At 43.8% G+C, this 12,249-nt stretch overlaps 1 protein-coding gene across 4 annotated transcripts in view; it reads left to right on the top strand.

Moving 5' to 3' along the window:
- The first annotated feature begins 3,345 nt into the window (after window positions 1–3,345).
- The window catches only part of NNT (nicotinamide nucleotide transhydrogenase), a 46,965-nt gene continuing 38,061 nt past the window's right edge, over window positions 3,346–12,249 (top strand). The window contains exons 1-3 of one of the 4 annotated variants that reach the window (XM_056324144.1): window positions 3,346–3,429; window positions 4,426–4,623; window positions 11,178–11,407. In XM_056324144.1, the coding sequence (XP_056180119.1) occupies window positions 4,473–4,623; window positions 11,178–11,407 (381 nt within the window). In that variant the 5' untranslated portion in view covers window positions 3,346–3,429; window positions 4,426–4,472. Of the gene's footprint in view, window positions 3,430–3,554; window positions 3,575–3,655; window positions 3,789–4,425; window positions 4,624–11,177; window positions 11,408–12,249 lie in introns of those variants that run through there. The other 3 variants (XM_056324143.1, XM_056324145.1, XM_056324142.1) reach the window with 3 other exon arrangements.

Genomic DNA, 12,249 nt, shown 5'->3' with positions numbered 1-12,249 from the left:
CCCCCCCGGGATCGGCTTCAGCATCCAAGCAGCGTGCGCCTGCCCTGCGCTAGCGGCCGGTTCCGTCCCTCCGTCCCCGGGAACCTCGGAAGCTTGGAAACGACATTTCCAAGAAGGCAATATTCTCTGGTAGTTGCTTCCCGACACGAACAAACAGCGCAAGGTGTCCGTAACGGGACCAAGGCTGCAGCTACACCTAGCAGGACACCTGTAGCTACAGGTGCATCTCACCCCGCCACACTGTGCCCTGTGGCTGCCTCCGCAAGGAACAGGCTCCTGCAGAAAAGCTGCAGGTGAAATTCTAAATTTAATCCAACAAAGTTAAGCCTCCAATGTGACAATATTATTGAACTGTCGAGGCTATTTAAAATAAGTGTTTTTTCAGAATAATATATTTTCGTGCATAATTTATACATGATGTGGTAACAATCTTTTTAAAACCTTCCACACCAACAGGAACTAAATGAAGGAGCCACCATGTAATGCATTTTTCTAATATTATCACATTAACTGCAAATGATTGAATTCACATGTCCGCAGCACAATTTAATTCACCTATTTTTGTTCAATTTCAGTCCAGAGTCTTGCTCCACTTATGCAAACTCCAGATCACAATTTGCTTTTAGGATGAGGCAGATAACTGATATCTGGGGTGCCCAGAATACACGTCAGCTGATCTGCTGGTTATGCTTTTATTTTGTCTCCCTGAACAGGCTGGCCTGTGCTGGCCTCACCACCTGGTTCCTTCCACAGCCAAAGTCAAAGGCTGGTGTGATGCTGGGTCAAACTCTGTTCCAATCACTCATGAGGGGATGGAAAAATACGAAAGTAGGTATGAAACATTATTAAAAAACTCAGAATAGCACTGTCTTGTATTTTTAAAAAATCCAATTGTATTGTAAAATGGTGCCTTTAGAAGTTCTGTTCCTATTTGTTTTATTACATTTTTACCATTTTTGATTATTAAGGTGGAGGGGGGGCATGGGGTGTGTGTAGGGTGTAAAGTATTTGTGACTTCCCCAAGGTGTGAATTGGACAGGCTTTTGGTGAGAGAAAAATTTGGGCAGACACTAAAGGTGACACAGTTAAAATTAATTAGGCTCATATGAAAACTGTTCCTAGGCAACCTTACTGACAGTGAAGACTAGCAAACTAACAAATCTATACTCTGCTACTGAAATGAGAGCAAATGTAGGAGATTTTGATGAGTCTTCAAAAAAGTTGGAAGACTTCCCTTGTGTATACAATTGTCAAAACTAGATTTAAGCAGTATTACCAATCCTTTAAAGATCAAATATTAGCTACTAACTATATTGGAAATATTCAGTATTCTTGTGTTATTTCAGGTCCACTTTCAAAGCCTAGATTGTGACCTCTGGTCAGACTTTACCTTGCCAGGGAGAGAAGGAAAAGCTTACATCTGTATGAAAAGGGAAGCTGAGATTCTCAATCGCTGGTCTCAGGATCCTGAGGTTTTAAAAAACCCATCATCATATACTGGCATCACTTTTTAATATGCCCATCTTTCAAGAAAACAAAGCTTATTCTTTAACGTATATACCTATTATATGCCTCTGGTTATCACTATTGAACCAGACAACGTTTCACCTTTGGTCCTAAATGTGAACTCTTTTCACTTAGTGGATGTTCTGTATTATCTTAACGCCTGTTTGGCAACTACTCACCATTTACAGTGGAATGGGATCATGGATCCATCTTTTTGTTACAGATACACTACTGAAGTTTGCATGAGAGCAGTTGTGTTTGGTTGGGAACCCAATTTCTCCTCCCCGATGTAGACACTTCAAACAAAACCAAAAGAGATTCTTTCAGTTAAATCCATAATTACAATCCCCCCAAAATACCTACAATAGTCAACCCCTTTAGACGATGCCTGAAATTCTGCTTAGAATGTTCCAGTCTGAGTCCTGACAATTACTTCAGTCCTCTGAAACCAAAAGAGCAGAAAACTGGAGATAGCTAAGCTAGCAAGACATATCCTAAGCACCAAATGAGTGGGTTAAAACTTTCACCAAATGCAGTTATGACCACTTATAAATATCCAGTAAAGGAGTCACCGGCTTTGTCCTAAGTGTGTTACCTCATAGTCTAAAACTTAATTCAGAAGCAATACTGTGCAGACCTGCAGTACCTGCTGCTAAAAAACTACAAACTGCAACTTTTGTCACTATTCAGAACAAGCACTTTAACTTTTTCCTTTTTACGCTGATGACATATTTTAATTAGGAAAATGGAAAGGGCTGGTTCTAGCTTTTGAAACTGAATATATTATTAGTAACTGGAATTATGCTGATCCCTACCATACTGATGAGGCATGTTGTTGCACTAGTCAATGGTTACTGAGTGCAAAACATAAAGCTCATATATTAGGCTATAAGCTGTAACTTCTAAATGGAATCTTTTCCACAAATTATTTAAAGGCATGGTAGTCTCCTGAACATCTAGTAATAGGGTACCCTATTAATTACTCCTGGAGACTTGTGTTTTCAGTGCTTCACTTCTAGTCATGCATGTATGAGACTGGAAGCTGTGTGACACCTCTGGCAATGCCTGTTTTGCAGGAACAATTACACAGATGTAAATAAATGAAAAGCCCGATGTACATAAAACACTCTTAGCTCTTATGCAGAAACTACGGATTGTGTGAAGTAAGACAACATACACAGGCAACAGGTAACCTGGCAAGTTGTCCTCTGTGGACTGTCTCTTTTAATAGCATGTTCTCTTTATGGATTCACGTATTATTTACGCGATTGCCAGCTCTCCTCTTTGTTATCCTCCAGCACCATAGCTAGCACTCTTGAGTCCAGCACACACACCAGACCACCTCTTTACTACACGTTTCAAGAAACAACAGTAATAAGGAAGGTACCACCTATACGCTGCGGCGTTTGTCCCCGTGAAACAAGCGCGCTGCAGCCGGCCTCTCCGCAAGACGCCCGCCTCGACCTTCCCCTCCTCGCCCCAGCCGCTGGCGGCCAGCCACGGGAGCGCCCGCTGCTGCCGCCCGACACCCGCGGGCTCCCCCAGCGGCTGCGACGCCTTCAGCCCTAACAGCGGCACCGCGGCGTCCCCCGGGACACCCGGCCAGCGCCGCGGCATTGGGCGCAGCGCAGCGCAGCAGCGCGTAACGGGGCCGCCCCGGCGCCCCTCAGCCGCGCGCGGGCTCGAGCGGCCGGCGGCGCACAGGAGCCACGTGACAGAGGCCCGCCGCCGCCTTCCAGATGGGGGACGGGGAGGCCGCGTCACACGACCGCTCCGACCTCCGCGTTCCCGCCACTCCTTCCGGGTTGGCAGCCAGCCCCTCCCCCCGCCCGCCCCGTCCCCCGCCCCGCCCCGCGCCTGCCGCGCCGCCTTCCCCCAAGGTCGGTCAGTGCCGCGGCGGGGCTGGCGCCGGCGGCACCGTTGGTGGGTACGGCGGGCTGGGGGCTGGCGGGGCCGGGGCGGTGGCACTGCCACCGCCGCTTTCCCCCTGGCGTGGGCGGGGTCTGGCCGTTGCTGAGGAGAAGGCGGCGGCGTCCCGCTCTCGCAGCGCCCGGGAGGGGCGAGAAAGGCGGGCGGGAAGGGCGGGCGGGAGGAAGGACGTGCGGGAGGAAGGACGTGTGGGGAAGGCAGGTGGCCTGGGCAGGGGCCTGCGGGGGCGCTTCCAGGCGGGGAGCAGGGAGTTGGCGGCTGCGGGCCGATCCCGGGCGGGCGGGTGGCCACCAGCCGTGGTGGCGGCGGAGGACAGCGTGCCCGGGCGGCGGAGGGCGAGCCGCCCGCCCAAGGTCAGTTAGTGGCCGCGGGCTATAAATAGCGGCGGGAGCGAAGCGGGGCCGCCGCTGCCTTGCGAGGCGGGCCAGCGGGGAGCGGTGGGCCGCCGCCGTCAGCAGGAATGGGCCGGCCTGGCGCGTCCGAGCCCGGCGGACGGCGGGGTTGCGGGCGAAGGGCCTTCCCCTCCGCCGGCAGCAGGCAGCCCCCGCAGCGGGCGCGGCCCGGCCCCGCTCGCCCGCTGTGCCGCTCGTCCTGCCCCGGGTCCTGCCTGGGTGCAGCTGCTGGCTCCCCGCAGGCTGCTGTCCCGCTCCGTACCTCCTTCGGGAGCTCTGCGGGGGGTGTGGGGTGTGTGTGCGTTGTTTGTCCGGTTCCCTGCGTTGCGGGAGGTTTTCCTCTGTCAGATTTGCTTGTTTGGACCAACGGTGTAAAGAGAATCTGATCTCGAGTCGCAGAAATACGATCTCGTGGGCTTGCTACGTTAGTCTGATAGTTGTCTTAGTTTTAAAAAAAGTTGTTTTCTAGCTAGAAAGAAAAGGGGGGGAGAAACAGTCATCCCATGGCTACTGGCAGTTGACCAGTTTTAAGCTGCTGGGTTTACATACCTTCTATCTATTGTGATTAATAATTCTTGCTTTGTTTTTGCATGTGCAGCAGGGATTCCATACGTGGCAAGGAGTCTGCTGTGAGGTCTGAGTGAAATGGCAAGCCTTCTGCGTATTGCTGTTAGTGGGTGCCCAGCTCTTGTTTTTGGCAATGTGTTGCCACCTAAGGTGCATTCTGCAAAGATGCCGTGTTTGCGAATGTTTAGAACCCACCAGATGCGCATGTCTCAGGCAGCTCCAAAGCCAGGTAAATTAATTCAACCGTTGTAAATAATCTTTTGGTTTAAAACGTGAAGATAGCTTGAATTTTTCTTTCAGATATGCATTAGTACGGAAAGACTTAAAAAGAGCACTTCAGTTGTATCAGCAGCATAAAGGGCTTATACAGAAGGTGTTTGTGTTCATTATGAATACTTTGGATACAAGTAGTTTTTTACAGGTGGGGGATCAGAGTTCCTGCTGACACCTTGCTTGAGGGAAGTATTTAAACAAATGCTTTTCTTAGTTAAAAACCTGAGTTCTGCATGAGTTTTGGTAGTGCAACTCTTCGTGCGCATGCAGGGGAAAACAGCCCCAGCAAAGAAAGCATCTGCAAGTGTGACTATATGTAGATGTGGTTAGCCCATCTAAAAAATCTCTTAACTTTGTTTTGGAAACTCTTACGTTGTACGACCTTGAAGAACTTTTGATCTGCATCTTCACATGTAGGGTTTGTTGGTGTATTTGCACTAATTACATTTCAGTGCAGGTAATAGACAGCTTTGGGCATTTTCAGGAAAAAAAGGAGGGGAGAGTGGGTCATCCTTGATTCCAGTTTATGATGTGAGCCTTGTGTATGAAAATCAGAACGGACTTTTTTTGCTCAATCATACGCTGTGGATAGCCTGACAGCTGGAAGACTGGAAGATATATAAAACTGAGTTAATGATATTTTTGCCCATTATCCTGCATGGCTCATGTCTCCCTGAAAGAGTTTAGAGACCCTGCTTCAGTGCAGATCTAGGTTCTTCTCAGTCTGCCACAGGTTAATGTGGAGAGTTAGACTGATTATACATGTGCTGTTTGGTTCTTCCAAATATACACAGTAGGTAACTGCATTAGATATTTTAGAGTATTAGGGAAGTAGTGCTGTTTGTGAACAATGTGTCTGGTTGTGAAAACACAGCGACGTAAGACTATGCTGTATAACTCTGAGAAGCCGTTGTTGCATGGAATTTATAGTGATATTAACAGTGGCTGGTGCATTTTGGGGTCCTTTCAAATCAGTGACTTGGTGTTCTGGAGCTTCTGAAGAAACGTGGTGAGAGGAAGAGTTTATTTACCCTGAGAGGTCTTGATAATTGTATTGCATGGCTTTTTACCCCAGTTGCATGGTGAAACATGAATTTCTTTGCTGTGACTGACAGATTTGTGATGTTCCAATTTTTTTTCCATATTAAGTATCTGAGTGAGACATCTGTCTGTCTTGATATGGCAAATTGTCCCTTGGTTGGGAGTGTTAACCTGGGACGTAGGAAACTAGGTTCAAAGTTCTTTCTCAAATGACCCAGGTAAGTGCCCTTGTTGTTTGAGTTTGGTATCAGTCTTTGTATTTGACTTAGATCACAAATTTGATCATGAAACTGAAAGATCTCTTCAGTTCTACTGAAATTAGTATGCTTGTCTCTGTGTGTGTGTACTTTTCTTGTTTTTATGAATCACTTTAGAGAAATTTTTCCACAAGGACAGAGAATTCTGGTTAGTGTCATGTTTAAGAATTCAGTGCTGGCCCTTCAGATTTGTTGTGTGGAAGCCCTTATTTAAGGACGAGTAGTATTCATGCAACGCAGTTATTTAATGCTGAGAATTGTAAGTTTGGTAAGTCTTTTGATAATTAAGCTGTCCTCATAGCTCATTTTGGTAACATGAGATTTGTCATTTGGTAGAGGACAAACCAAGGATAAAACAGCCATTGAATGGCAAATAAGTAACAGTACTATTGCCTACGTATACTTTTTAAGTGCTCTTGAATCAGAATTTAACAGCATATAAAATAAATTTTATTATTTTAGAAATTATCTTTGATTATAGTGGCACTTGGTAAAATCACTGTAATATTAACAGGAGTAAGTTTTCTGAAAAGACTAGTGTCACAATAATTCTTCTTAAGCCTGTCGCTGTTACTTCTCTCAGATTAGCTTTCATTTAGTGGAGGATATGTTATGTACAAGAACAATAGCTGCTTGAGGAGTGAAGAGATTGAGTCAGTCAAAAAGTAAACTTGGAGGATGGATAATTTTCTTATTGCTGTTTATTTTGCTGCTCTTTTCTTTGTTTCTTAGAAACATAGGTGTTTTCATACAAGAGTAAACTAGTATTCTGTAACCTGTCTCAAATTGTTGCTAGCACCAGATGCTTGAAATGGATGCAAAACTTTCCAAAGCCCTGGGAAAGCTGCTTACAGAGTGACAGACTCAGAGGTTTCTGATATACTTCCAGATTGGTTTATCCTACAGCTCTGTGACTTTTACCCCACGTATTTTGGAATTTTTAATGTCCTTTTTATTTTGATGCTTCTTTCTTGCAGTTCTAAGTCTTGCAGAACTTTTAAACCTTTTATAGTCTATTAAGTCTCTAGATAAGCTGTGCATTATTTATAAAATATAGACATTCTCCTTTAATTTCTTTGGGTTTTTTGAATCCTCTTGCTTGTGTAAGAAGAGGGATCAGGTGTTTGTTTAATACTCTGTACTATTCTTTTTTTTATTTTTTTTCTTATTGCCAACAACATATTGCTGTTCTTCGGAATATGTCCTCATCTTCAGGACAGGTGAGATGGTGTTTTTAAAGCTGCTATTAGAGTAACTTAGAAATTAGGCAGGTTACATGTCTTGTTTTCCCATCCCAGAACATGTGGTATGTGGTCAAAACTTCTCCTTCCTCTATTCTCAAAGGCAGTCTCTAGTACTGATACTGTTTTGCTACAGACTACTTCCTGGAATCAGGTTAAGGAAATGAAGCCCTGTATTTTCGTCTATTTCTCTATGTAAAGTGTTTTGAGTTTTCTTGATTGTTTTAACTTGGGATCTTCTTTAAACACTCAGTTTATAGATAGAAGTTAAATGGAGAAAATCGCTTTTATAGTTATTTTCAGTTGTTTGATTTCTGAAACTTGGAGATGTAGACTACCTACTTACTTTGTTTAGAAGTCTAGGGACTGTGCTTTGACTATGTCTTCATTATGCAGGTGAGATTATGTTAAGGGGATGAGAAAAAGTGGCTTCTTTACTAGTTTTTCTAAATTGTAATTCATGTATATTCCATACTAAGCTTCTAAGGCCTGTGAAATTTAATGATTCTACTTTTGATAGTGGCAGGATCCTTTTGCTGTTGATTTTTGGTATCAAAAAAAGTCCTGCATTTCTCCTACTCAATGAACAGTATGTTAAAAATCTTCAAGTAACTCAAAGGTGCTCAAGGTATGTGTGTGTTAGTCTGTTTCTGGAAAATGTTCTTTATGTCATAAAGCAGTAAAGTAGTTACTATAACATACTTGAAGCAGTTCTGAAAGAGATTATTTGGTGTGAAGGCTTAGGAAGGCAACTTGGAAGCTTCACACACTCATGCAGTTTTAAACCCATGGCAAAGGTGGCAGATGTGCTTCCTCAAAACCTAAATTAAGATCCTACATTTTTAATTTTGGATTTCAACCTTTCAAAAGTGATTACTTCGATGAAATTGCCAAGTTCAGCAAACCAAATCTGTGTTCATGGTATAGCTTCTTTCAAACACAGTATTTATCATACTCTGTCCTGAACTTTTAACATAGACTTCGCAGTTGTAGACATCTACTCTGTTGCTCTGCTGAATGATGTGATAGCTCAGGGTAGTCTGCTTGAAAAATGTCCTATATGTGCTGTGGCTAAAAGCTGGCAAATGGACATGTATTTGCTTCTGTATTTACTGGTTGCCAGGAATTTGGTAGTGGGACAGAGAAGAGGTGAGAGGTAAATGATACTTGTTGAATGTTTATCTTGAATTTGATCCCCAAAACATTGGAGGAGGGCATAGTCCTCAGTATGGGTCTCTGATCATTCTGCTTACTAAATAAGGTGCAAATACTTTCTACCTGAAAAAGGTTTACCTACTTTTATTGCATGCAAGATGTAACAACATGAAAGGAAAAAAAGGAGGAAACACATTTGGCATATAGCAAGTGCATATTCATGTACCATCCCTCCTAGCCGTTTACTCTTCTACTCTGGTACTCCACACAAAAGCAAGTGAACAAAAAGAAATCAGAAGCAGCAATTGTCATTTGAGCCTTAGGAGCTAAAACCCCCAAATCTTAAGTTTTTTGCTTGAGAAGTGTATAAGCTTTAGTCAAGCGTATGTGTAGCCGAGTACAGGGGTATGGTCACTTCCCTACTCCTGTTGGCCACGCCATTGCCCATACAAGCCAGGATGCTGTTGGCCTTCTTGCCCAGCTGGGCACACACTCCTGGCTCATCTTTGGCTGGTAGTCAGCCACTCCACGCAGGTCTTTTCCCACCAGGCAGCTTTCCAGTCGCTCTTCCCCCAGCCTGGAGCGTTTCATGGGGTTGCTGTGACCCACGGGCTGGACTCGTCACTGAGCCTGGTTGAACCTCATACAACTGGCCTGGGCCCATCGCTCCAGCCTGCCCAGATCCCTCTGCAGAGCCTCCTGCCCTCCAGCAGATCAACACATACACCCTAACTTGGTGTCACCTGCAAACTCACTGAGGGGGAACTCAATCCCCTCGTCCAGGTTGTTGATAAAGGTATTAAACGGAACTGGCCCCAGTACTGAGCCCTGGGGAACACCACTTGTGACCAGTAGCCAGCTGGATGTAACTCCATCCCCCACCACGCTCTGGGCTCGGCCAGCCAGCCAGCTTTATACCCGGCGCAGAGTGCACCTGTCCAGGCCATGAGCAGCCAGTGTCTCCAGGAGAATGCTGTGGGAGATGGCGTCAGGCTTTATTAAGGTCCAGGTAAACAAAATCCGCAGCCTTTCTCTCATCCGCTAAGCTGGTCATCTTGTTGTAGAAGGAGATCAGGTTCATCAAGCAAGACCTGCCTTTCACAAACGCGTGATCAGGACCTGATCACCTGGTTGTCCTGCACATGCGTGTGATGGCACCCAGGATCTGCTCCATAACCTTCCCCGGCATCAAGGTCAGGCTGGCAGGCCTGTAGTTCCCTGGAAGAATTGGAAGTAATACACTTCTTTGTCTGGTGATCTTCCATTCTGTCTTGTTGGATGTGTTCAATCAGGCTTTTTTAATGGGTTGGAAGACTGACAAGTACAGGTAGATACATAAGTACCAGTTCTTAGCAACTCTGTATTGTGTTTTCAGAACATTCTAGGTTGATAGTGTCTTGAAAATCGTTAATTAAAAACATTTTCAGATCTTCAGCTTTAAGCACCTTTTAGTCCCAGTTTTATTTCTTAGATTTAGAATTAAAAATATTAAGATAATTCAGTTCAAAGCTCTTACGGTATGGTATGCTTTTGGCTTTGTTTTGCTTGTTTCTGTCTTAACAAACAAAGAGGGGGAAAAAAAAAAGTGAAAAGAAGACCTTCCTGAAATGTGCAACACATTACTAATCTAGTACAATTTTTGTAGGACAATACATAGCGTGGCCAAATTAAAAGCAGATTTGTAATTTAAAACAAGCCTTTCATCCCCCTTCTATTTTGCTTGGGTGTGTTTTTTTGTTTTTTTTGTTGCTTAATCTTTCATATGAGTGACTGTTTAGGCTGCTCAAGTTATATTTCATTAATATGTAGTAAGTGTCTTGTGCAGGAATGTCACAATCCAGGTTTAAGTATTTGATAGATACCGGTGAAAGCTGGTGTGGAACCGGGCCTGTATGCTGGACTGCATGCTGTGTATTGTAACTGATATGGTAGTTCGATATATGATTGTTATGCTTGAATCTGTGTATTTATAAATAATATATCTTAAACACTTGATTGGATCTGAGAAGTTTAACTCTCAGATATTAGACTGGATGCCCACAAATTCACATGAACAAAGTTTAATGTCTGTAATTTGAAACCTAAGATAAAACTGATAAATTGCAGCTTCAGCAGTTTCCTGGTGTAGTTTAGCAGAGCTTTGAACAAGTTAAGACAAGGAGATAACATTGAAGAAACTATTTATTGGACTGATATTGCATTATTCTTCAGCTAGTCCTAAATTCACATTTTTCATTTCTGTAGCAACTCTCTTAAGATTACCTTACTGATGTGGTTCTGCCTTTCAATGTACTTTGTGGTATGCAAGTTATGCTTCATTAATAGATTTCTGAGACAACAGTAATTTAATAGACATTAAAACCATGTTCAGTTAAAATGCAGTTCAGCTGTTCAAACTCATTTGCTTATTTATTCACAATAAAGTTGAAGTAACTAGAGAGGCATTTAAATTCTTTTTTGGGAGCAGTGTGTTATCACCAGAACACTGTGTATTCTATAAATCAGAACACCAATTAGACAGTCAGAAATATATACATGCAGATGGGTATGAACTGCACCAAACAGTTGTTACCCCTTGTGGAGCTGATTGTGCTGACCTGCTGATTCCTGAAAGAACTGGGATCTCTAGGAAGATGCTGTAATTAAGGAAATGTAAACTACACTGCTAGAAAATACTGTTCTGCTTCCTCTTCCCTTAGGAGGGAGAATTGCTGAGTGTGACATGTCTGCATGTGTCTCTACAAACACTGAAGAGTGCCATTAATATCAACTAATCTTCAGTCCAACTAATGCTGTCTTATCTGCCATTCTTACAGGAATTCCATATAAACAGCTGACTGTAGGTGTCCCCAAGGAGATATTTGAGAATGAGAAGAGAGTGGCTCTATCACCAGCTGGAGTTCAAGCCTTGGTTAAACAAGGTTTCAATGTTGTGGTAGAATCTGGTGCTGGAGAAGCTTCTAAATTTTCTGATGACCAGTACAGAGAAGCTGGAGCAAAGATCCAGGGGACCAAAGAAGTCCTGGCTTCTGATCTGATTGTCAAAGTAATTGCTTTATTATATATTTCCCATTACGTTATTTTGGAGAAACATATAGGTCTTTTTTTTTCCAGTAGTCTGCTGAAAGTTCAGTAAGTAAACTCCTTTAATATTTTCCATTTTAAGATCTGTTTCAGTTTTAGTCTGTTGTTTTTTTTTAATAGCTCAGATGGGCACCTACAGTAATGAACTAGTAAATGGCAACGCTGAAAAAAATTGAGGGTAATTTCTTATGAAGGTTTCAGCTGCTCACTGTGGCTTAACACCAGCTGGCAACTAAGCACCACACAGCCACTTGCTCACTTCCCCCTGGTGCGATGGGGAAGAGGATGGGAAGGGTAAAAGTGAGAAAACTCATGGGCTGAGGTAAAGACAGTTCAATAGGAAAAGCAAAAGCTATGCACACAGGCAAAACAACACAATGAATTCATTCACCACTTCCCATCAGCAGGCAGGTGTTCAGCCATCCCCAGGAAAGCAGTACCTCTCCGTCACGTGTAGCAGTTACTTGGGAAGACAAATACCATCACTCCGCGCATCCCCCTTTTCCTTCTTCCTCCAGCTTTATATGCTGAGCATGATGTTCTGTGGTATGGAATATCCCTTTGGTCAGTTGGGGTCAGCTGTCCTGGCTCTCCTCCCTCTCAGCTTCTTGTGCACATGCTCACTGGCAGAGCATGTGAAACAGAAAAGTCCTTGACTTAAGAGTAAGCGCTACTTAGCAACAACTAGATAACAGCGGTGTGTTACCAGTAGTATTCTACTAAATCCAAACCACAGTGCTGTACCAGCCAGTAGGGAAAAAATTCACTCTATCCCAGGCAAAACTTTGAGGAGTTGTTTTCTAG

This window comes from Falco biarmicus, chromosome Z, assembly GCF_023638135.1.
Source record: "Falco biarmicus isolate bFalBia1 chromosome Z, bFalBia1.pri, whole genome shotgun sequence".
NCBI lineage: Eukaryota > Metazoa > Chordata > Aves > Falconiformes > Falconidae > Falco > Falco biarmicus.
The sequence above is the reverse complement of the archived record's forward strand: the minus strand, read 5'-3'. Positions and strand labels throughout refer to the sequence as shown.